Here is a 26,725-nt window from a genome sequence, read left to right as displayed (position 1 = left end):
AATATCAGCAAAGGGGAAAGAGGAGACCAAGTCTTAGCAGTTAAATGATGCTGTGAAAAACTATCAATCAGAAAGACCAGCAATGAGCTATCTCTTGAGAGTAAATCAGCATTCCTCATGCTCTTGCTTAAGGCCCTACTGCGGCTTTTAGTTCAGTTAGAACACAGTCCAAACTCCTCACCGTGACCACCACTGCCCTTCTCTGATTCCCCCCTCTGTCACTCCCTGTTCACCTGTGTGTTACTCTGCCAGGCCTGTTCTTGCCTCATGAGCCTCACACTCGCTGTCCCTCTTCCCCAGAGAGCATGTTTTCCCAGATCTTCACCTGTAGGCTCCTGAAAGCCAAAAACTAAACATTCACCTCCTTAAATCTGCAGTTGCTGCACACATCCTTATCCCACTACACTGTTTTATTTACTTCAAAGCATTTATCACTGTTTGAGATTACAAGCTTATTATTTCTCCAATTAGAATGGAAACTCTAAAAGCCAGAACTGTCATGCCACTGGGCTCAGAAAGTACCTAATGTTTGTGTAAGTGAACGGATTCGAAGGGCTGGTAGAGCCTTGGTACTCATTGTGGCCCAGGGGCAGCAGCCTGTGCTTGTTTGACCTGTGGAATCTCAGTTCTCACCTCAGGCCTCTGAATCAGAATCTGCATTTTGACAAGATCCCCAGGAGGTTCTTACGCACGATAGTTTGCCAAACACTGGTTTTATAGCAGCAGTTCTCAACTTTGGCCACATGTTTGAAATACCCAGAGAGAGCTTACAAAATACTGAGATTCTAATTTAATTGATTTGGGGTGTGGTCTGCTCATCTGGATTCTTAAAAGGTCCCTGCTGGGGTTAATTTAGGGGACAGACAAGGTTGAGAACCACTGCTTTACTGCTGTGCTATCCAAGTACAGTAGCCAATAGCCACATTTAGCTATTTAAATACAATTAAAACTAAATAAAAACTCAGGTTTTTAGTTGCTCTTGTCACATTTCAAGTACTCGATGCCACACGTGGGTTGTGGTAACTATAGTGGACAGTGCAGTTGAATAATACTTCCATCATGTCAGAAAGTTCTATTGGACAGTGCTGCTTAAGAGAGGGAACTGAGAGAGCTGTTTTCGATTGAATTAGGAGAGCATCTTTGGAGGCAAGTAATATAGGGATGAAAGGAAAGTGGGGCAAACTCTGGGGGTGTCCTTGGAACATAAGAAGATAACCTGGTTGCTGACTTTTGATAGATGAAGTTTCACCAGCAGGTGGCTCTCCTGCTTCCTACCACATCTTGTGCTGGAACCTGAGCTGGCCCTTGGCCACGGGAGCAGCACGCTAGGTTTGTTCCTCAAGAACCTTACACAGTAAGGACAGGTGGAGGTCAAGATGGCAGAATAGAAGGACGTGGAACTCACCTCCTCCCACAAATACATTAAAAATACATCTACATGTGGAACAGTTCTCACAGAATACCTGCTGAACTCTGGCAGAAGATCTCATACAACCAAAACTGTAAGAAAGATCACCGGGTAGGACAAAAGAAAGAAAGACTGTTTTCTCAGTGAGGTTATTGTTGCTGCTCAGTCCTCGAATAGATTTCCTCCACTCAGGCTAGGGACAAAATGTAAGACACCTAACAGGCACAACACAGGGAAGATCATGACCATTAAGCAAAATACAAGCTGTATCCGTATTCTGAGATAATACCAATCACACCTGCTTGTCGTTTTTGTCCAGGTTTGTAATATAGTTCAGAAAACAAGTTTTCAGTAATACAGGAATGTGTCCAAAATCACACCTACAGTGGCCACCTAGGCTCCTCCAAACTGGCTGTGGTGGAATTCCTAAGTCGTCTCAGACTGAATTCCCAAAAGGCCTCTCAAGGCCAGGAAAGCCATACCAAGGCCTGCCATCAACTCTGCCTCGGTGGAGTCCCCTCTTGTAGAAGTCCCCCAAATATTGAGATTCCTGCACCTGCCAGGAGACAGTCTTTCCCATTCACCTGCTTGGAACCCAAGAGTCTCCAATTTCTGGGGACCAGGCAAAGAGAAAAGAAAAATGTTTCAATTCTACCCATAGGTATAGTTTACCAAATTGCTGGAAGTCATAACTAACTTGAAGGGAGGGGCTTCCCTATATCTGGAAAACATAGATCAAAACCAGTAATGCTCCAGACAAAAACCATAAAAATTATAACCGTATACACCAGTTCACTCAGTAACCAATCCTTTTAACTTTTTATGAAATCATCAGGTTTTCCATTAGCAGTCTTTGATTTCTTACCCAGTTCAGCAGTATGAGCTGAAACTTATGAGACCTGTACTTGTCAAAAAGTCCTTCCTATGAATCTTCTTGAAGATGGAGCACTTTTTGCAAAAGCATCAGAGTACAACAATAATTGTCTATAAATGACAGAAGACTTAAAAAGGTACAATTAAACACCTGATTACAATGTAATCAATAAAGAAACTTGGTTACAATAACTAGAATTATGACTGATTATAATCTTAACCCTTAAAAACCTTAATCTCTGGCAAAAACCAAGGAGTAAGTAATTGTGAACTTTTTTTATACCAGCATTTCCTGATTGGAAAACTTACGCTTTAGTCTTCCTCTCCTAAGAAGGCAAAGGTAGGTAAACTTAGACCCACCCATCAATTAATGTTCCAATATTTTATCCTATTTGAAATGACCCAGATAGTCAGTCAATGAATCCTCTTCATTTAGAGAATTTCAAGTTGCCAAAATCTGGAGAGACTATTTTAGATAGACATTCAGTGATCATTTCAATAGATGCAGAAAAAGCAATTGATAAAATTCAACATCCATTCATGATAAAAACTCTTACCAAAGTGGGTATAGAGGGAACATATCTCAACACAATTAACAGTCAACGTAATACTCAGTGGTGAAAAGCTGAAAGCCTTCCTGCTAAAATCTGGAACAAGAGAAGGATGCCCACTTCTATTCAACATAGTATTGGAAATCCTTTCCACAGCAATCAGAAAAGAAAATGATATAAAAGGTATCCAAATTGGAAGGGAAGAGATAAAATTGCCATTACATGCAGATAACATGATACTACATGTAGAAAATCCTAAAGATGCCACATAAAAACTACTAGAACTGGTAAACGAATTCAGCAAGGTAGCAGGAGACAAGATTAACATACAGAAATTGGTTGCATTTCTTTACGCTAACAGTGAAATATCAGAAAAGGAAAGTAAAAAAAAAAGTCCCTTTTAAAATCACATTTAAAAAATACATAGGAATAAACCTGACCAAGGAGGTGAAAGATTTATATCTGAGAACTATAAAACCTTGATAAAGGAAACTGAAGATGATTCAAAGAAATGGAAAGTTATCCCATGCTCTTGGATTGGAAGAATTCGTATTGTTAAAATGGCTACACTACCCAAAGCAATCTACAGATTTAATGTGATCCCTATCAAATTACCCAGGATATTTTTTCACAGAACTAGAACAAATTATCCTAAAATTTATATGGAACCATCAAAGACCCAGATTGCCAAAGCAATCCTGAGGAAAAAGAACAAAGCTGGAGGCATGACCCTCTCAGACTTCGGACAATACTACAAAGCTACAGTAATCAGAACAGCATGGTGTTGGCACAAAAACAAACATGGATCAATGGAACAGAACAGAGAGACCAGAAATAAACCCACACACCTACAGTCAATTAATCTTTAACAAAGGAAGCAAGAATATACAGTGGAGAAAAGACAGTCTCTTCAGCAAATGGTGTTGGGAAAGTTGGAAAGCCACATGTAAATCAATGAAGTTAGAACACTTCCTCACACCATACACAAAAATAAACTCAAAAGGGCCTAAAGACTTAAATATAAGACATTACACCATAAAGCTCCTAGAAGAGAACACAGGCAAAACATTCTGATATAAATCATAGCAATGTTTTCTTTTTTTTTTTTTTTGCGGTACGAGGGCCTCTCACTGTTGTGGCCTCTCCCGTTGCGGAGCACAGGCTCCGGACACGCAGGCTCAGCAGCCATGGCTCACGGGCCCAGCCACTCTGAGGCACGTGGGATCTTCCTGGACCGGGGCACGAACCCGTGTCCCCTGCATCGGCAGGCGGACTCTCAACCACTGCGCCACCAGGGAAGCCCGCAATGTTTTCTTAGGTCAGTCTGCCAAGGCAATAGAAATAAAAGCAAAATAAACAAATGGGACCTAATCAAACTTATCAGCTTTTGCACAGCAAAGGAAACCATAAAGTGACAAGACAACCTATAGACGGGGAGAAAATATTTGCAAACGATGCGACCCACAAGGGCTTAATTTCCAAAATATACGAACAGCTCATACAGCTCAATAACAAGAAAAACAAAACCCAATTAGAAAATGGGCAGAAGACATAAACAGACATTTCTCCAAAGAAGACATACAGATGGCTAACAGATGCATAAAAAAAAGCTCAACACGGCTAATTAGCAATGGATTAGAAAAATGCAAATCAAAATTATAGTGAGGTATCACCTCACACTGGTCAGAATGGCCATCATTGAAAAGTCTACAAATAATGAATGCTGGAGAGGGTGTGAAGAAATGGGAACCCTCCTACACTGTTGGTGGGAATGTAAATTGGTACAGCCACTATGGAGAAAAGTATGGAGGCTCCTTAAACAACTAAAAATAGAGTTGCCATGTGATCCAGCAGTCCCACTCCTGGGCATATATTTGGAGGAAACTATACTTCGAAAAGATACATGCACCCCAATGTTCATAGAAGCACTATTTACAATAGCCAAGACATGGAAGCAATCTAAATGTCCATTGACAGATGAATGGATAAAGAAGATGTGGGGTGTGTGTGTGTGTGTGTATATATATATATATATATAATGGAATATTACTCAGGTATGAAAAAAATGAAATAATGCCATTTGCAGCAACATGGATGGATCTAGAGATTATCATACTTAGTGAAATAAGTCAGACAAATATCAAATAATATCACTTATATGTGGAATCTAAAAAATGATACAAATGAACTTATTTATAAAACAAATACACTCACAGACATAGAAAACAAACTTATGGTTACCAAAGGGGAAAGGGGATGGGGGAGGGATAAGTTAGGAAGTTGGGCTTAGCAGATACAAACTACTATATGTAAAATAGATAAGCAACAAGGACCTACCGTATAGCACAGGGAAATGTATTCAATATCTTGTAATAAACTATAATGGAAAAGAATCTGAAAAGAATATATATATATGAAACTGAATTACTTTGCTGTATACCAGAAACTAACACAACATTGTAAATCAACTATACTTCAATTAAAAAAAAAACCTTATACAGTAAGTATTATCATTATCCTCAACCTACAGCTGAGCAAATGGAGGCTTAGGGAGGCTAATAAACTCAAGGGCATATAGCTACCTGCAGGGGGTGGATACTTGAGGTTCAGTATGGAGCAACGGTAGACTGGTATGGTTGTCTAATTTCCACCTATAACAGAACTCAGAATGTGTTTTTCCATAGAAATAAGCTGACTCTTTGGAATGTACACTCTGAAACAGCAGTGAGTGGAAGCAGTACTTATGCCCTTTTTTTTTTTTTTCTCCACGAGACCAGGGAATTTAATACAAACTAGCTTGCCAGGCAGGGTTATTCTCTATGGCATTGATACAAACTGGATTCTGCCCAGCCCTTGGGTGCCCTGGAAGTGTGTTGGTGGAGGAAACAGGGAAATGAAAAGGCAGAGCTCTGGGTTCCCCACTTCAACCACAGCACCCTTTCATGTGTTGGGTTCCTTATAAAACTTCCTTTGAGCCCATTCTATAATAGCAAAATGACAAAGATGGATCATATTACTTTGAAAAGCATACCCTGTTAAGACTTCAAACAAAGGTTAAAACCCAACTTTGTCTCCATGTCTCCCCTGCCCTGCTTTGCTGATGCCTCCTACAGTCTGATGAGAAAAGAAACCTTAACAAGTTCTCCAATCTCTTTAGGTGCATTTCTTATCAAACAAAAACCAAAAAGGCAAAAATCAAAATAAAAAAACAACCCAAACCACAACCCTAGCTTATTACAAATTTTTAATTATCTTTTTAAGTCAGGAACAAAAAAAACGTACTATTCATCACCACCATCATTTCATAAAGGGACATTTTAATGTAAAAAAGAATACAAGTTAAAGCTTTATAAAAACAGTCCTCATTTTTCTTATTTTGCTCTCCACTGGTGAAAATTTCTCATGAACCAACACTGATCTAGTCCAGCTTTCTCATCCAATTCCCTGAGGACTCCAGGCAGTCATCTAGCCAAAGCTGACCATCTTCAATTGCCAACCAGGGCATTCTATCCTTAAATGTTTTCACTCCTTGAAGTGGTAGTGGGGTACAATGGAAAAGGCATGAATTTGAGAGTTAGGCCTGGGTTCAAATCCTATCTAATCCTCAAAGGCTACTGAACACTTGAAATGTAGTTAGAGCAACTAAAGAGCTGATATTTTTGTTTGTTTTATTTATATAGTATAGCATAAATTTAAATGTAAATAGGCCTATGTGGCTAGTGGCTGTATTGGAAAGCAGAGATCTAGACACTATTACTGTCAAGTAGTTTAGGGCCACATTCATTTCTGGAACAGCCATCATCTCATTCTGCCAACTCGCATTGTTCTCCAAGTCAGCTAAAACCTTTTAAGGCTTCCATATTTTGTTGCTAAGGGTGTCCTTCCCCATTTGTACCTATGCAATCAGATCTTTGCATCCAAATGCAGGAAATTAGATTCATCTCTATTAAGTTTCATAACCTTAAATTTAGTCTGTCACTTCAGTTTTTAAGCATTAGAAGCAATCTTCAATAGAGATTTTTTAAAAATCCTATTGTTATCCTATGTATTAGCAAGTGATAAGATAACCTTATATCATAACTAGCACTAAAAGACTTTCTTCGAGCCCCAGTTTTTCACTGCTGTGGCCTGACTATGAACATATTTCCACAATTAGACCTTTTTCCAGCTCACACATTAAGTAAACATCCTCTGGCAGGGTGAGAAGGGGTGCTTAATACCCGTGGCCCCTCTCTCACCTACTAGGAACAGGCTACTTATATTTTAGATAAAGACTCAAAAAGAAATGAGTGATAGAGTCAGGGTTAGGTATGAGGCTGACGCCAGGTAGTTTTTATTTAGGGGAAAAAAAAGTCACTGAAAATAAAAGTCACTCAAAATGAATGAGAGTTTCAAAACACCCTATAACTCTTTAATGGCAGCTTTTGCACCCACTGCTCAAGCCAGTTCTAACCCAACCAAGATGCTGGAAAGCAGAGCACACAGTGGTGCCCATCAGGCCAATGAGGGCGATGAAGCTCAGGGCTCCCCGTTTCCGCTTTTTAGGTTCTAAAAAAGAGGAAAGAGCAGAAGTTACTGGGGGTGCTTCACAATGATGATGATGTCAACATCCACCAGCCATTCTGTCAAGGCACTTGGAGCTGTACATTAGACCATCTAGTCTTAGGAGGTAAACCAGCTCTTCAGCCTAAGCTGTCAGTATGTCAGATACTGCATGCAAAGTCGTGTGCCACAACAGTATTGAACTTCAAAACACATTATGGGATAATAATTAGAGCACCTTTGCTCCAGGATCTTATGGAGTTTTCCCTCTTCCAAGAGGTAAGTACAGCCAGAAGAATCTCTTCCCCCTTCTCTCTCAGGCACACCTGATTAGGAGCAGGGGATCTGGGCTCAGACTGCCTGGGTTTGAATCCTGGCTTTCTAGTTTACCCTTAGTAGCTCTGTGACCTAGAGTCTTAATCTTTCTCAGCCTCAGTTTCCTCATCTATAAAATAATATTATCTATGTCATAGAATTGTTGTAAGGCTAAATAGCATATGCAAAGTTCTTAGAACAGCAATCGACACATTGAAAATGCAGAATGCGCTTTGTTACTATTCAAAGGTTAATAGAAAGAAGATAACAGATCTTTCACCTAAATATCAAGTTACTTTCCCTTTTCTTAAAGCCCTGCTAAACAGGAAAATATAGTAGTATAAGATTTTAAATTTGTTTCCTTGACAGATGTCAATATGTCCTTACCTCCTGTGTAATAGCCATAAGCATAAAGAACTCGTCCAACAATCCAGGCCAAGCCCAAGCCAGAAACTACACGCTAAGATAAAAGGGCTCCGTTAGTTATTGCATGAAAGAAACAGGCAGAATTTTATTAACATCTAAGATTGATTACACAATGTTTTAACAAAAAGTTAACAGTTTCATGGATATAGTAAAATACTCCCTACCAAAGTTAGGGTAGAATGAAGTTGTTTCAGTCAGGAAAATCAAAGCGCTGTGATCCTTCTATGAACTGCTCAGAGACCTGGGAGGTGATTGCTGGCCTTCTCCTAGGTAGGTGGGATGGGAGGAATCTCCCAGCCTGTCCCAGGGGACTCAGTATGCTAGAGCGCAGGGGAAGGAGAGGCAGGCCTGGGCGTCACAGAGTAAGCCAGGAGAGGAAACGGACTGAAAGGCAGGACTAGGGGAGGAGCGCTGTGGACAGGAGATGGACTGCGCACTCCACAGCTGTGTGCTGCTTCATCTCAGCCAGGTCCCCCCTGGGAGGGCTCTAAGGGGCTGTGCTGTGGCCCACGCATAGGCATGGGGCTCCACTAGAAAAAGTCAGGGGAGTGTGTCATGTTGTGAATCCCAGAACATGTGGTCTTGGAGGGGAAAGTTTCCCCATTCCCAACACCCTTGGGAAGAGAGAGTGAAAACTCATGCAAGATGGGAAATCCTTCCATTTGGATACCCTGCTGGGGTGACCAACCCATTTGGTCTAAAGGAGACAGGGGAGAGGAAGAGAGAGGGTGTGTGAGGACGTGAGTCACTGTGCGTCACCGTCCCCAACTGTCTTTTCAATTTAGCAGTGGCATCAGTGGGGGTGGGATTCCTACTTTAGGATTTTTATTTGTTTGTTTTGATGATTTTAGGGAACTTAAGTATCAGTAGGAGCATGAAACAACTATAAATGAAACCCCCAGGCACACAAGTCACTATCTAGAAGCTCTGTAGTGTCTGCCAGTTCTCTCTTTAAAGTCGCATAATTACCGTAAACCCAGGAACAATATCAGGTGCTTGTCTTCAGAGTAGTCTTAGAGTATTTCCAAGAACTAAGCACAAGGAATGGGATCTAGGGGAGTGGGACAGGAACGGGGCTGGGGTGGACATCAGGTGACGCCTAGAGAGACCAGCTAGTCTGTTTAGACCAGCTAGCCTAGTTACTTGCTAGGATTGGGGCTCTTTAGAGGCACAAGAAAGAAATATCTTCTCTAAGAGAGTAGCAGAATTTTCTTTGAAAAAAATACAAGACTTTGAGGTCATGAACTATAGATGTGCCATTCTGGCAGCTGACAAAAAAAGCACAAGGCCATTCAGGTACAGACCAGAGGCTTATGAAAGTCTCAGAACCAGAAATGTGAGGTGCCAGCACTCTGGTCTGAACTCAATGGAGGGGAAATCTGGGCCCTGAAAAGGAAACACTTTCTGTGTAAGGCAAGACCCCAATGGCAACTAATCAGGCTCAGATAAACTTGCTTTATTTAGATAAGGTGTAGTGCAGACCAAACCTAAGGCTCACAAAGGCCATAGCGGCCCACAAGGCCCCGAGGTCCACCCTCACCTCCAGCCCTCACCTCCTGCTCACCACTGAAGCCGCCCTGCTCACTGTGCACCACACAGACCTGGCAGGCTCCTGCCCCAGGGCCTCGCCCTTGCTCGACTCCTGCCTGGAGGTGTCTGGAGATATCTGCAGCACTTGCTCCCTCACCTACTGCTTAAGTGTCACCTTCGCAGCAAGGCGCTCCTCCTGAGTGCCCCACTCAGCACTGTCCCCCCGCCCCTCCCCAGGCACTCCCTTTCCACCATCCCTGCTTTTGCTTCCTCTGTGGGGTGCATCACCTTCTAACATTCTACACGATGTCCTTGAATTGCTTTTTGTCTGCGACCCCAGCTAAGAGTCAGCTCCACAAAACCAGGAGTCTTTGCCTGTTTTGTTCACTGCAGTAACTTCAGGTGTCCAGGAAATGTTTGTTGCATGAATAATGTGGCAAAGGAAAACTCAATGGACATGAACCTCCTAGGATCAGAGAGACCTGGGTTCAAATTCTGATTCATCTACTCTGTACCTATGTGATCTTGAGAAAGTTACATAGTATCCAAGAGGTTTCTCCTTATCTGTTAAAAACGGGAAAAATGCTACCTACTTTAAGGAACTTTGTAAGAAGTAACTGAAATTCTTTTAAATACATGGTGCCTAGACATTGAAGATGTTCATTAAATTTTCATGTCCTCTTCCCTCCTGAATGGCTCAGTGAATTAAATCTATTCAATCTAATTAGATGAACCCCCTCCCCGGAAAAACTTACTGGGTGGTAAACACCTCCGACAGCTAGAAAAAATAAGAAGGGAGGGTACACTTCCAACCTGGAATAGATAGAAAAAAAAGGGTTTTTTTCCTTTAAAGTGCTCTATATGTCTACATAAAACTAAGAACGCTTTACATTCTTACTTGCCAAGTTAGAAACTTGAGAATAAAAATAAACATTGACCAGAGGCGAAAGGCCTGACCACTAAGATCCACCTTCTTTTGCTCTGCTTGGGATTAGATTAGAGGTAACTCAGAACACAGTGAGTCAAAGACCTCAAATCTAACCAACTGATGAGGCGAATTAGAGTAGATTTCCTTGCAGAGCTCAAAGCCTCTCACCCCCTAGGCTGAGAGATTCAGTATCAGTTTAGAGTGAACTTGCTGCAAATACTGCAGAAGAGTAATGCAGCATTAAATTCATGTTTGAAAAGGGCATTGGGGGAGGGATGAAGTGGGAGTTTGGGGTTAGCAGATGTAAGCTATTATATATAGAATGGATAAACAACAAGGTCCTACTGTACAGCACAGGGAACTATATTCAATATCCTGTAATAAACCATAATGGAAAAGAATATCAAAAAAGTATATATATTTATAACTGAATCATTTGGCTGTACAGCAGAAATTAACAACATTGTAAATCAATTTTACTTCAATTAAAAATAAAAGAAATGGAAGGAAAAAAGAAAAGGTTATCTAGAATCCCACCATCCTAACAACTCTTAATTTTGCTTAATATTTAATCTGTTCACTTATACATTTTTAATGATACTTTTAATGAGTATTCATGATCATCATCATTGCTATTACTCAGCAAACAGAGTACCAAGGGTTGAGGTGTTGTACAGAAAACACCCACTCGGCAGATGTCTTGGGGGCCGGGCAGGGCCAGCACTCACGTGTTCTGGTGGGCCCGCTGAATGCAGTTGAAGAGGTGTCCGTTTTCAGGGTCAGTGCTATACATTGTAGGATACTGTTAAAACAAAGTGTGTGTGATCAAATGGTCAAGTGTAGCATTCAGTGTTGAGAGTTAAAATCAACCTTAAAGATAATGTATCCCAAAGCATCTTCTGCCATAACCTTGGTAAGATGATCATTCAATTTCTGCTTATATGCATGTGGTGACAGAGGTCTCATTCTCAGAGGCAGATTCAATCTGTGTCTATTAATATCCAGTGACAAGAATATATGCCTGTGCCATTCAAGGGGTAGAGGCAGCTTGTGCCAAATTCAGGGTTTTTGTTGACGTTATGCCGTCACTGGTGGCTTTGGGATGCATTACAGAGATGCTATTGGGAAACAGCTCCTTCCCAAGAGTCAGCAAATACCACATCCTTTTAAGGTTCCCCTTAATGGGGGAACAGAAACTGAGTGTGTGAGAGTTTTAATGTGTCCATCAAAATAATAAACTAGGCATGAAAACTTTAAAAGGAGCTCTAATTATAAATTGCTCAAAAGAAGTAAACATTTAAAATTGCTCACCAGGGACAGCTTCAGTAATTATCCCTTCTAGATCAGCTAGAGCTAAAGGAAGCATTCAATAGAACTCCTTCCTATGTCTGATGTCCAAACACAGGCTAACTCAGCACTACGTGCTTCTTTTCTACTTGGGAAACAGGAAAATCACCAGAAGACATCATTTTAAAGTGGCACACCAGGAAACAACTGCTATTTAACCCACTCCACCCCCCGTTTTTTTTTTTTTTTTTTGGCCTCGCTGTACAGCTTTGTTCCCTAAACAGGGATCGAACCTGGGCCCTTGGCAGTGAAAACGCAGAGTCCTAACCACTGGACAGTCTGGGAATTTCCTATTTAACCCCCTTTAGAAAATAACTGTCTTCCAAGCAAAGAGCTCCAGCCAAAAGCACACCTGGTCTTTTTACAGAAGAGACAAAAGTAAAACAAGATGGAAATGACTCTCCAGAAGGGCCCCATATTTCTTGCCTTCCTCCTGCCAGACAGGGGCAGAACTTCCAATAGGAACAGGCCTGAAACTGCCACCGCTGACCACTAGCACCTCACCTTTTCCTCCACAACTGAAAACAAGTTCTTGCCCCGATGAACCCACAGAGGCACTGCTGTGTTCCCACTCACCTCCACTTTGTACTTCTTGCGGGCCTTGGAAACGTTGATGGCTAGATGAGTTACCATTATGAAGCTGGCAGCACCAGTTAGAATCACGAAACCATATTCCTTAGAAAGGACGGCCATCCTGACTCTGTGGGAGAAAGAACACATTAGGGCGCCGCCTGGCACTGTGGGCTCCAAGCTGCAGGAGGCCTCAAGAGTGGGATGCTTTGTTACCAGCAAACGTATCCCTACAGATCAAAAAGAGGTGTGAGTGATCTGGTGGTTCTAAGAGGTAGAGAGATTACTGTATACTGATATTACTGTATACCACCCAACAGAATTAAAAAATGATTCAATTCTGCAATATACACACAGAAAAGTTCACGATCACATTGTATATTCTCTTTTGTGCCCGAGTTCTTTTGATCAACATTGCATGTATGAGATTTATCTAAACCACTGCAGTAGTCATTGCTATTGGATGGTCTGGCCACTAAAAACCACAATTTAAAAAAATATTTAGCAAGGCAAAATGTTAAAAGATATACTAAGTTACGGAGAGACAGAGAGAGAGAGAGACAGAGAAAGAGAAAGAGAGAAAGAGAAAGAGAGAAACAGGATATAGTCAGTAAGTACACAGTGATTCCAAGTTTTTTGCTTGTATGTCTGTTGGCATCGGGGACACTCAGGGCAGGAACCCTAGGGCCTCCCTTGGATCCTGAGGCATGTGCTGGTACAGCAGCAGAAATATCACACTGGTAGGGAAGGGATCAGTTCTAGTTCTTTGAAAACAGAGCAAGGCTCTGGGCAGCTCTTGGAGAACCCAGATTCTTCATCAAATTAACACTTCAAAACTAACCCCATGATGTGTTCTAGTGCCTGCAATGAAGCTTATTTTTAAATGCATCAAAAAATGATGATGCAAGCTAATATAGCAAAATATTAATGCTAGAACCTGGGTGGTAGCTATATGGATGTTCACTATACAATTCTTCCAACTTTTCTGCATGTTTGAAAAATTTCATATAAAATGTTTGGAGAAAAAGCTCATCTCAGCATTTTTCAGTGTTCAGCAATTTCAGCTCTTTTAGCTCTTGTCCTACTCCAGGAGGAAAGAAGAAAGAAGGAAAGAAACAGACTGGGGATCAAGGAGAGGAAAACCTGCTGGGTGGGAAGAAGCCCTAATAAATTCAGAGTAAGTTAGTGCTGCCCTCCAGTCTCTCTGAGCATTGATCACCAGATGTCTGAAGGGTCAGAGCATGGCAGGACACAGAGAAATAGCGACAATGCTTCCAGAGATCCTTAGCTGCTGTCCCATCACGTGCATGGCTGCCACAGGCCAACAGCTCCTGTGTGTATTCTGTCTTCAGTTTAAAATTTCCATCCCTGGGAATTCCCTGGTGGTCCAGTAGTTAGGACTCCACGATCCTACTGCAGGGGACACAGGTTCAATCCCTGGTCAGGGAACTAAGATCCCGCATGCCACATGGCATGGCCAAAGAAAAACAAATTTCCACCCCTGAAAACTGTTTGGCTGAAATCTCTCCTTAAAGCCTGGGAAGGTTACCCTGCTGCAAAATGTTTTAGTCATCCTCACAAACAACCCAACAAGATGCTAATATCCCTATTTTCCAAAGAGCACCCAGAGGTTAAGTAATTTTCCCAAGGTCTAAAAGAGAAAGTATCCGAGTTGGGATTCAAATTTAGGTTCCAATTCAGTTCCAATGTCCCCTTTCAATCCCACTTGACGATTTAGAGCTGAACTGACATTGGGATCACAGAATCTTTCTCAGTGTGGAATTTGGGGCCAGCAAACAGGTCAGTTCTTTAAAAGTAAGCTTCCCTTAGGTCTGCAAAATAACATTTGGAACCAAAATCCTAAATTCTGCCCATCCCCAGCCATGTTTCACAATAATTCCCATTAGTTTCCCCTGCTATATTCTTTCTTTACCTGGAGCTGCTCGTGGAGGGGCACCCAGCATCCCCTCCTCCGGGACAGGGGACATACACACTGGAAAGGGCCGTCCCCATGACTCAACATGGGAATCACCTCCAGGTCAACCTCTCCTGGGCCACCTTGTGTGGCTGCAGAGAGCAAGGAGTCTTTGGCTGCCTTCGAAGCTTCCCTGCCCTCATTCTCTTTTAGAATTAGTCCTTTCCAGAGTTTAGAAAATCAGCTTGGGGAGGAAGCTTTGGTAGTAGTTATTAAAACAAAAATATGGGGCAAATACTGAACACCTCTTTGAAAATAAATAAACATGACTACCTGATATCCCTGGAGTTCAACCCATCTGGGCCAAACAGGCCACTGAAAACGGAGCTGTCTCTAACTTTGTCAAAAGCCGCCTGTTTAAGCACGATACAATTAAGCATATCTGGTTTAGGTCAAAGTGTGCAAGTTGAAAGTCTGTTCAGACCTCACCTTTAGACAGGTGGCTAGGCTCTCTCGCAGCCTGGGGTCACCTTGTGTTGGTGCAGACTTTTCAGCTCATTTTTCATCTCCCCTCAAATCCCATAAGCTCCATTTTACAGAAAAGGAAATGGAGGCTCAGGTAGAGAGATGAGGGCAGAGCTAAGACCAGAGCAGGTTTTAGAATTCTTCCCCAAATACTCCAGCTAGCCCAGACAAAACATTAGAATTCGGTGGCTCGGTCACTGGCCTCTGTTTTTCTGGCCTGTAAGGATTTGGGTAGGAGAAGCTAGGTGGCAGGACAGAGAAGTATCTTTTGAGTAGATGTTTCTGTTGCAGGCAATGAGCACTCAGAAAGGCAACAGCTCAAAAACCTGCAATTAGAAATTAATGTTTACTACTGACCTCCTCTTCTAAAGTATAAGTGCAACCTGGGAGGTTACAGTCTTAGGCAGTCACACCCTAGTGAAAGTGACTCTCTTCACATTTTGCTATGGTGATAGGTACTGAGGGGAAAAGAATCTAGGTGAGGGCAAGCAGAGCCAGGAAGAAGACCTTTGAAGGACAGAGAATTTACAGTAAGGGAGACCCAGAGTCCAATGCTAAAGTGGGTAGTGTGCAAAGGACAGTGTGCTCAGTCAGGAAACTGAGCGTACTAGGGGCAGGAGGAGAGAGGCGGCCCTCCCCCAAGGCTCTCCCTGCAGGAGCCCTGGACACACCTGCATAGTAGGTGCTGGAGCCAAGCCTGTTCAGCACGCCCCCCCCCCCCTCCCTCCCCACACCTCCTTGCACTTTCACCACGTGAGGAGCCCTGCTTCACAGGCCATTGTAGCCAGCACTTCCCAGCTGGCGTGATCAGGGCTAGAACAGAGAGAGCAGCCAATTGCATCAGATACTAAGCTCCCGTGAGGGAGGGACCATGTGTGTCCAGCATCCCCCGTGCCAAGCACAGAGTGTGTGCTTATAGAAAGCTGTGGAATAAATGAAGCAAGCTGTAAGTCCAGGTAGCTTTCAGAATGCCTCCTCCGCTCTGCACAGTGCCTGGCATAAAGTGTGTGCCTAACCCATGTCAGTTTCCTTTTTCCCCCTCAAAGCATCCACTGAAACAATGGAATCAATTGGATGTATGAATTCCTGGAGAAAGAGGAGATCAGAACACAGAGAAAAGCTCTGTCGCTACAGCTGCTGAAAACATAAATCCAATAGGGACTGCAAAACGCTTAAGTCTTGTCCTTTAAGGAAAGAATTAGTTTAATTCACTTAGGGTTCAAAAAAACCTTCATCATTTGCTGAATCCTTATTTTCCGAGGAATCCAGGGCAAAGAGATGCACGCTCCCACCCCGTCGTTGGTGCGGGTGCGTACACTGGCGAAAGGGGAGGCACCTCGGCTCACAGCAGCCACGTTCCAGGCAGCTCCAGCCACGCCCGAGGTTGGGCCAGTCCGCAGCTAGCCGATAGCTCCCAGGGCACAGGCTTGAGAAGCTGATATGTGCAACACAACCTCTTTCTGACATGAGCACGCATTCGGACTGCACACTATAGTTTGTTGATTACATACCTGCTCTGTGTCACTGGCAACCCGTATATCCACCCAACAAGATAAGGTTCTTGGGGGTGGGAACTCTGCCCTAGACTTTGCCTTCTACATGGTGCTAGACACACAGAATGCAGTCCAATGGTCCTTTTGGAGCTGAACTTTCATGACTGGTATAGATTACTTTATAACTCACTTGGTTGTATAATAGCACTTGTGAATTATCACACAGTTTCAGAGGTTAGTTGCACACCAGCTGTAAAGATTAAAATTTATGATTTGTACAAATAAAATTTTATTTAGTTACTTGGTAGTATTACACGCTGCTGGGAGAAGTGTAAAACAGAGCCACCTGCAGGACAGCCTAGCGGCAGGCAATATGCTTTACATTGTTCATAACCTTTTGCTCATTAATTCTACTGGGAATCTATCCTGGGGTAATAATCAGGAAGGCAAACAGATTTGGTTCAAAGACATTCACTTCAGCACTATTTATAACAGCAAAAACAGAAATGGTATAGATGTCCAAACAAAGAGGACTAATTAAATAAATAATATATCTGTAAAACAGAATAGTATATAACCATTAAAAATGGTGAAACATTAAAGATGGTGAAACAGACTTAATATACAGCATATTAAGTTAAAAAAAGAAAACAAAAAGAGTATATCTAGTTTTCTCAATAATAGAAAAAAAATAAAGAAGAAAATATCAAAATCATAAGCATAGCTATTTCCAGATGGCTGAATTATAGATTTTCCTTTGTACCTGTCTATAATGTGCAAAATGAGCAACTATATACCAAAAAGTTATGTAAAAAAATGGCCTGACAATAATTAGTAATCGAGGAGACAGGAGGAATAGACAGTATGTTACAAAGGAACCAAAGAATCGGACCTGATTTTTAGCTTGAATCCTGTCACTTATCCACTATGTGCAGTATAGAGACAGCCTTGCAGGTAAGGGGCCAGTTTTGGAATCACATTGTCTGGGTTTAGAACCTGGATCTCATATTCCTAGCTGTGTGTCCTCGGAAAAATTACTCAATGTCTTTCAAGCATCCTTGGTTTCCTCACTTGTTAATTGGAGATTATCATGGCACCTACCCCACACCATATAGTTGTTGTAAAGATTAAATGGGGACACTGTCTCTAAACAACCATCAGGATGCCTGTCACATAGTAAGTACTCAATAAATGTTATATATCAGGTTATACTATGTGTGCTAATGTTCTGTTAACTGTCTTTGCCCTGATTCAGTGATAAAAGCAGATGTTCAAATACATGGTGATGAGATACATTTAAGAATTTATAATTTAGAATTATCATTTTAAAATAGCAAACAAAGCTTAGAACTACATATATTCCCCTCCTTTTTGAACTCTTAATAGCCAGCCATGTTATAATATATTATCTGAAGGGCAGGGGTATTCAGAACGAAGCAGGCTTCTAGTACAGACTATGGAACTCAGCAAACTGCAGGCATGCAAACCCTCCCTGTAGCCAGACATGCTTATCCTCGCATGGGGCTGAGCATCCATTCATTTACTTGTTCAAGTTTATTGAGTGCCTACTATGGGCTACTCAGTGGGCCTGTGCTGGGGATGAGGTGAACAAGCCAGACTTTGGTCCCTGCCCTCAGGAAGCTCATGTTTTACTGGGGGAAGCAGGCAAATAAGTAAACAAATACCCAATTCCAGATTTTTCCTTCATACCAACGATCGGAAACTGTGTACAAACCCCCCCACCCCCTCCACAAAAATGAAACTAAAAGGGTTGGGGAAAGACAGAGATAGGACAGAAGTGTTTCTGTTCTCTCTTCACTTATGAGTAACTACAGAGGTATATGCGCCTAGTTAACTGTTTCCTGGCAGTCTTGAGTCAAAATAGTTCAGCTGAGAGAAAATTAAGTTGAAGGTTTAAAAGGAATTAGTTTTTCTCTTTATTTAGAAAATTCATGTCACTTATTTAATAGTAGAGATCCTTTTGGGAATGGTTTTTTGTTTGTTTGTTTGTTTTGCGGTACGCTGCCCTCTCACTGTTGTGGCCTCTCCCGTTGCGGAGCACAGGCTCCGGACACACAGGCTCAGCGGCCATGGCTCATGGGCCCAGCCACTCCGCAGCATGTGGGATCTTCCCGGACCGGGGCACGAACCCATGTCCCCTGCATCGGCAGGCGGACTCTCAACCACTGCGCCACCAGGGAAGCCCCTCAGTGGATTTTTAAAAAGCTACAAGGCACCACTGTAAAGTCTTACTTTAGGAGTGATCAAGCTTGGACTTCGAATGAGGCAGTGTTGGTCTCACCCCTAGAAGATATGCTCTATTCCATAGAAGATATGCTCTATTCCATAGAAGATATGCTCTATTCCAGTGCCTGAGTTAGCAACATGGAGTTTCATTATGATATTTGGCTAAGGTACTCTCCTATAGGAATGTGATTGACAGATTCACCTGGAAGCATAACTACTCCAGCGCTTACGCTTTGCTCAACCTTTCCTCCAATTCCTGCTTCTGCCACCACTTGCCTTATCTCACTGGGGCAGGGGTTCCTTCAGTTACAAAAGGTTTACTCAGAGAACTTCCTGAACTACATTCAACGGAATACTCCTGGGGTAAAGCTCTCCTTCACTTATTTACTCCACTCCATCTTAGCTGCCAATAGAAATTCCCCAGGGCACAATCAACACTGCACAAATGGAGCAAAAGGCAGGCTTTATCATTTGGGCACTGGCCTCAAATAATTTACGACTTCTGAGCCATGAAGTTACAACAACTTATCTTCTCCTAAATGAAAATCAATCAAATGTCTTAAGGGAGAGAGGATTTCAACTTTCACCTCTCTCTTTGCCCTCAAACAAATAAAAACCAGTGTGGACAATGGTAACCCTTACTTCCATTTGCAAGATTGCTCCCCTCCAACTGTACTTCAATTTCTCAGCAGTCTTTTTTTTTAATGCATCAGGAATGGGACAATGCTGAAGCACTTACAGACTGACTTGGAGCCATTCCCCAATGTTTCATTAAAATCCTTATTTGGCTGCCTGTATTATTAATCCAATCTTCCATATATATATATATATATATTTTTAAATTTATTTATTTTAATTATTTATTTTTGACTACATTGGGTCTTCATTGCTGTATGAGGCTTTCTCTAGTTGCGGTGAGCGGAGGCTACTCTTCCTTGCGGTGCGCAGGCTACTCTTCCTTGCAGTGCGCAGGCTTCTCATTGCGGTGGCTTCTCCTGTTGCAGAACACGGGCTCTAGGAGTGCAGGCTTCAGTAGTTGTGCCACGTGGGCTCACTAGTTGTGGCTCGTGGGCTCTAGAGCGCAGTCTCAGTAGTTGTGGCGCATGGGCTTAGTGGCTCCGGGGCACGTGGGATCTTCCCATACAGGGCTCGAACCCGTGTCCCCTGCATTGGCAGGAGGATTCTTAACCACTTTGCCACCAGGGAAGCCCCGGTCCTTTATTTTACATGGCATTTTCATGAGAATAATACAAGGATGGTAACTTAAAGGGCTTCATCAGATCACATCAAATGGACCTCCATGAGTCCCCAACACTGGGAGGTGGTTCCAAAAACTCTGAGGTTGTGCTAGGGGTCTTCTCAGCCTGTACTCTTTTAATGAGGTAGCTGTCCAGCCTCGTTTCTGCCTCCAAAGGAATAGTCCTCAAAATTATTTCTAGGCAAGGCAGCTGAGCCCATATAAAGCTAAATGGAGAAACTTGAGATCCTAGAGGCAAGCAGCACAAAAGTAATTCCCTGTTTCCACGATGGGAGAGAAAAAAAGGAGAGTCACAGAATTTCTTTGGGTTCATCCTACATTTTCAGAATGCCAGTCTGGTCACTTCTACAGTACACAGATGATAAAATCTGTTTGAGTGTCAAAGTTTCAAATGGCAGTGAGATTTTAAAAAGAGTGCATGGGGGCTACCCTGGTGGCGCAGTGGTTAAGAATCCACCTGCCAATGCAAGGGACATGGGTTTGAGCCCTGGTCCGGGAAGATCCCACATGCTGCAGGGCAACTAAGCCCATGTGCCACAACTACTGAGCCTGCGCTCTAGAGCCCACGAGCCACAACTACCGAGGCCCGCATACCTGGAGCCCGTGCTCCGCAACAAGAGAAGCCACCGCAACAAGAAGACCGCGCACCACAACGAACAGTAGCCCCCTCTCGCCGCAACTAGAGAAAGCCTGCGTGCAGCAACGAAGACCCAATGCAGCCAAAAATAAATAAATAAAATAAATAAATTTATTTTTAAAAAAAGAGTACATGGACAGTTAAGAGAAGGAATAATAACCATGTGAAGAAAAATAACTATTCCCCACAATTGTTTTGCATATTCAGTAAATATCACTCCAAGGGCTAAAAATGAAAAGTTAGTTGAATAGGCAGTCCATTATTTGTCCAGCCTTGAATATTATTAACTCAAGTGAGGCAAACAGCAGAGGCAGGTAATAAAGTGGGTCTTTCCCGGTTTCTCATATTCTTTAATTCCTCATCAGTGTTGCTGACAGAACACTTGGAAAGTGGAAGCACACTACAAGTTAGGGGGATGGAAGATCTGTCTTCTTAAGAGATAAATGTCCTATAAATTCAAATATATTCAATTTTATAGTTAAGTAGCCACAGCTTGGAATATAAAATATTCAAGTTCCACATGTCATTTTAATTCCAACACTCTCGTGAACTGTCAGTGCTGAGGACGCCTACATTACTGCACTGGCTGAGAGCGGGAGGTGGGAGGGAAGGACCAGCTTGATGCTCAAGTGCAAGTGAATATTTCCTGGTTATGTGGGATGAGCCTGCACTGACACAAATAAACTTTGTTAAGGCCAAATAAGCAAATTACCTGCTCTTTTCTTCTCTGGAGTCTGACTTCTGTGCGAAAAGGCACTAGACACATATGCTTAACTGAATCTCCCCTGGGAAAAACTGGTAATTCAGCTCTTCAGGAATCTAAGAATAGTAGATTGTAAGGCAGAACAAATCCTAGGTTCCCCTGTTTGTAGGATGACAAACTTTCCCAAACAGACTCTTGACCCAAAAGGCCCTCTGGGCGAGAGTTCCTTGATGTGCTGACCTAAAAGCCCTGAGCCACGTTGGACCATCTGGAGCCCAGCCAGCCTCCAGGGAGGTGTGATCCCAGGGACAGGCTGCAGGACATTTCCCATAGTCTGAAGGCACCAATCTCAGAGGACAGGGAAGAGGATGGGGAGAAGTTATGGGATGCAGAAGAAAATAAAAATCTTGTAACAATTCATTCAAGGGAGCTGATCTGACAAAGTCAATGCAGGATAAAGCGTTTCACCTAAATGGAATGCTCACTTTAAGTCCACATCTACCACCTTCCTCAGTAGTGCCTTAGAATGATTCCTTTCCTGATTTATCCCCTACTGAATGCTGGGTACCACGTGCAGTGCAGGGCTACAATGGTGAACAAGACTGAGAAAGAAGGTCCTGACCTTCCAGAATACAGAGTCAAATGGAGGGGGACAACTTACGAGGATCATGAAACAGGAAGGTAACAGATTGAGCTAAGGGCTCTGAAGGATGTAACAGTGATGTGAGAGTGAGCATACATGTAGAGAAAAAAGCAAGTACACAGGCACGGAGACAGGAAAGGGGTTTACTTGTATAAGGATGAAAAGGAGACCAGTGTTGACTGAAGGGTAGTGATATAACCTAGAGGAAGAGTGGTAGGAGAAATCAATGATTATTAATAACACTTATTATTAGCACATATATTACTTAATATGTGTCAAACACTGTTCTAAGTAGTTCATCAATATTAACTCATTTAAACCCTCACAGCATCTCTATGATATATTATTGCTCCATTTTACAGATGAAGAAACTGAACATCAGAGAGGTTAAGTAATCTGCCCAGGGACACACAGCCGTAACAGAGAAAGCCTGGATTCACACACAGCCAGGCAGTCTGGCTCCACAGTTATGCTCTCAACCCTTGGCTGTATTTGTCTCTCAATGAGGTTGGGGAGCAAGTTTGACCACACTTGACCTCTTTTGAAACTTTTCTACCTCTCCGGACCCTCTCCTGAGCATAAAATATATTAACGAGAACAAAAAGCTAATAATTAACTCCAAGCCTGTGACTGATTAAAGCCTGAGAACTTTCTAATTGGAAGAAGAAAAAAACTTGGAAAAGGTCCAAAAAGGAACATTTTTTTTTTTTCTTTTTAATGAGTGTCAGCACTGCACTATGACAGGAGGAGAGATTACAGGGGGAAAAAAATCCTCCAAACTTTCAGGCATTCAGGTTTGCAAAGGGCAAAGCAACACAAAAATTGGCACTTCATTTTTACATCACGATTTCCATACAACCTGTCCCTTAACTGGCATTATACAGGAACTGAGGGGCAGAGTGAAACTAAGCCCTGACTTCCTGAAGAGGAAAAAAAAAATCTCTAATGAGTCACATGGACACCATTTGGATTCTCCATCACAAGAAATGTGGGTGGACTGTATGCAGTGAATTCTTAGCAGCTGCTGAACAAGTCCCCACCAGGCTACCAGCCATTCTGAATGAAGGAACTGCATAGGCTGCAGGCTCCTGCCTGAAACAGGGGTCTAACTCTTCAGGCCTGTCTGTACTTAGAATGAAGCTGTGTCACAGTCATTCACATTTCTTAGGCTGGAGAAATAAAATAACACTATTAAATAAAAAAGAGTGAACTAAGTCACCAAGATATTAGAACACAAGTTCCAGTTAATAAATGGGTCGACTCTAGAAAGAACTCATAGTGTAACAGGGGACGGATGATTCTAAATGCTGAACTCCTTAAATGTATTTGCAAATGTATTTGGAAGGTAGTACAACTTCCCCATAGGAAGATAGGCACATAGACACTGTAAGAGATAGCGAGGGAAACACAAAAATTCTATTTTACATAGCAGTAACCTACCTGGTAACTGCTGAATTCTTCTTTTTCAGGAGGATGGTATACTCATAAGTAGTATTAATGAAACCAGTTGTAAAAACCATAGCAGTATATTCTTTTAAACACATATTGCTTTAAAAAATGCTAAATGGTTCATGGTCAATTGTGGTTGGCAAAGGTGTTCTGAATACAGATTCAGAATATTTAAATAGAAATATAGGGAAGAATATATTTAAATATTGCTAGCTGTGCAGTAGGCACTAAATTACTCTTTGACACATTGATTTGTCATCCACTTCATTCCAGATTTCTCCACATAGGTTCAGTCTCTTTGCTATCCTCCAGGTTAGGAGGTTCCCCTTCATGGATTGCATCTCTGCAGAACTCTAAACTGGCAGGATTAAGTCTAAATAAGGGGGAAGACTGCCCTTCTCCAGTTTTGTTCCTTAATCTAAGGAGGCCCTACAGTGCAGTTTCTATGACTGGGCACAGTACCTCTACACAGTACCTCTGTTTTATATGTAGTAACATCATTTGCGGGGGGAATCACTTGACAAAGTTTTCTATTTCTGTAACATTGTCAGGGGGGAAGCTTTACAGAATGTCTTCCCCGGCTGAAAGTATTTGTTTGGGTTTTAGATGTAAACTTATTTAACTGTTAAATTTAACTCCCGCGAGAATAAACGTTCTTGATCCCCTGACTCAGATACTATGCTCTCATCACTGAATTCGTTGACCTAAACATAGTCTGTAATTTTGACCAATAACCTTGGGTGCTTCCCAGAAACTGTAGGCTCCCAGCGATCTACAGATCTCCCAAGAGATGCCCTTGCTTCCACCGACAGAGGAATCGAAAATCTGCGGCAATTCCACATGACCACGCCCAGGTCTACAGCACCTGCCAAGAGCCATATATCTGCAGAGCAGTAAGTGTCCTTTCCTCCAGATCTCCCTTTCTCCAGTTAGCGGATTAAAGCCGCAAGCCCTTAGCTCTTTTCCTACCCACCCTCCTGTCTCTGCTTTCCTTTTACCTCCCTTCCCACACTCACTTGTCCTCTAAGCTACAGTGTAGCGGTAAACTCGTGACTCCCAAGGAAAGTGATAGCAGAAGCCAGAACTTCGGAGAATGACTCCAGCCCCTTCCACCGCCCCACAGCTGCCCCACCGCTGTGGCCCTAGCGCTCCCTGCAGCAACACCAGATGAGGGAAATTCTCTGAAATCAACCTCAACGAAGACTCTGCCTTCTCTCCTGCTCTAAGGCAGCGGTAGGAAATGACCCACTTGTAAGTTCCAATTCAAACATACGACGAAACATACGTTTCTATGAAACCGGAGGAAAACAAACACAATTCCCTGGGAGGCCCTCCCGGAAGGTCCCTAGCAACACATGCACATCCGCAGCTGGCGCAGCGCTCGCAGGCCACTTTAAAAACCTGTGTTACCGATCAGGCCTGCACTGCCAGCTGCCCCTGCAGTGCCCTGCCCGCCCCTCCTGTGCACCAGAGATGCAGTTGGCAAGGTCAGGTGGGCTCTGGGAGGCAGAAAGAAGGAGTCCGGCGTCCGCACAGCCCAGGGAGCGGAGGAGGGAAAAGGAAGTAACGGAGGAAGGGTTGACCTTGAGAATCTCCCTGAGTTTTAGATGGCGTGGCCGGCCCAGCTTAGAAGCTCCAAACCCACTACATCATGGGGAGGATGGAGGGCAAAGGGGATGGGAAGGTAGAAAGAAACCTACAGACAAGAAGGGAGAGAGAGAGAGCGAGTCCCTATTCAGCTTGGGATGGCCGAGATACGGGCGGTGCCCAGCGCAGGAGCTGAAATGCCTCCGAGGCCCACGCTCCTCGCTGCCCGCAGGTGCGGGTACTCACCTGAATCACCTTCGCTCGGCTAGTGCAGAACGCAGTGCGCAGCGGAAGTGTAGGTGCGGCACCCTTGGCCTCCTGCAGTGGGGCGCGGCCCGGAGTAGTCCCCGCCCCCTCCCGGGGCTGCGCGAGGCCACGCCCTGAAGGCGGGGCTCTGGGTGTCAGAGAGAGCGCTCTGAGTACCTCTTCTGGGCCGCTGGTCTTGAGGCAGAGACTGCATTTTCTTCTTCCTCACCGTGGTCCACAGATTTACCCCTCCTACTCCCAAATGCATTTATCTGTTCCTTTCTGCAAATGCCCTCGTGGCCGCCTTCCTAAACTGTCCCAGCCAGTTCATACTTCTCGGATTGAGTTTGCAGCACGGTAATAATTTATCCCCAGCAGAGCCACCGTAGCTTGCTTCTAGGGGCTCTGGGGTGAGGGCGGGGACACGGGTTTGCCGGGCGCGTGCGGGCAAGGGGCAGGTCACCAGAGCCGGGCTGCAAGGCTGTGATGGGTCCGTTCTGGCTTCGTCTAGGGTGTGCGAGGCGCTCAGTGTCTCAGATTGCTACAGTCGCCAAGTGAAGGGATTTAGGGATGTTAGAGTCTGCCTATTTCCCTAACAAATGTTGTTAGTTTTGCGAAGATCCGGAAGCGAGCCCTGCCCGTGTGGTGGCCGCACCCATCCTCGCCCACGCCGCCCGCTCGCCGGGGTCCAGCTCTTCGGGAACTAGACCGCACCGCCTCGGGGATCCACAGATCTTCGATAGCGAATACAAGCCCCAGTTAGGCTCTCTAGTTCAAGTCCGATGAGGTCTTGAGTGAGGCCTGCAGGCAGGGTCGATCCGGAAGGAGTAGCGCTTGCTTCTTTTTTTTTTTTTTTTTTTTGTGAAACCACTTATTTTTTTATTGAAGTATAGTTGATTTACAATGTTGTGTTAGTTTCACGTGCACAGCAAAGTGATTCAGTTACACACACACATATATGTATTCTTTTTCAGATTATTTTCCCTTATAAGTTATTACAAAATATTGAGTATAGTTCCCTGTGCTATACAGTAGGTCCTGGTTGGTCACCTATTTTATGTACATTAGTGTGTATCTGTTAATCCCAAACTCCTAATTTATCCCTTCCTTCCCCTTTCCCCTTTGGTTACCTTAAGCTTGTTTTCTATGCCTGTGGGTCTATTTCTGTTTTGTAAATAAGTTCATTTGTATCATTTGTTTTAGATTTCACATAGAAGTGTTATCATATGATAATTTGTCTTTCTCTCTCTGACTTACTTCACTTAGTATGATAATCTCTAGGTCCATCCACGTTGCTGCAAATGGCATCATTTCATTCTTTTTTATGGCTGAGTAATATTCCATTGTATATAACTATGATTCTCCATTTCTGAGTGGATTGCACCACAAAGTTTTCCATTAGAAGCCCATGGAAACAAACATTTACAGTCCCATCCTGTTGTAGGCATGTGTTGCTTTTCCACATCTATTTCCCATGCTGCTATGATCAACTACCACACACTTAGTGGCTTGAAACAAGACAAATCTTATTT

The 26,725-nt window shown here is 43.1% G+C and overlaps 1 protein-coding gene across 1 annotated transcript; it reads right to left on the bottom strand.

The window, feature by feature from the left end:
• Window positions 1-7,136: 7,136 nt before the first annotated feature.
• Window positions 7,137-25,301, bottom strand: MGST3 (microsomal glutathione S-transferase 3). The gene is made up of 6 exons (XM_060090861.1): window positions 25,194-25,301; window positions 12,497-12,620; window positions 11,302-11,375; window positions 10,401-10,458; window positions 8,077-8,149; window positions 7,137-7,380 (listed from the first exon to the last, which is right to left on the bottom strand). The coding sequence occupies exons 2-6, from the start codon at window positions 12,611-12,613 to the stop codon at window positions 7,244-7,246; spliced, it is 459 nt and encodes a 152-aa protein (XP_059946844.1). The 5' UTR covers window positions 12,614-12,620; window positions 25,194-25,301; the 3' UTR covers window positions 7,137-7,243.
• Between the last annotated feature and the right edge of the window lie 1,424 nt (window positions 25,302-26,725).

Source organism: Mesoplodon densirostris, chromosome 2 (genome assembly GCF_025265405.1).
Source record: "Mesoplodon densirostris isolate mMesDen1 chromosome 2, mMesDen1 primary haplotype, whole genome shotgun sequence".
Taxonomy (NCBI): Eukaryota; Metazoa; Chordata; class Mammalia; order Artiodactyla; family Ziphiidae; genus Mesoplodon; species Mesoplodon densirostris.
The sequence above is the reverse complement of the archived record's forward strand: the minus strand, read 5'-3'. Positions and strand labels throughout refer to the sequence as shown.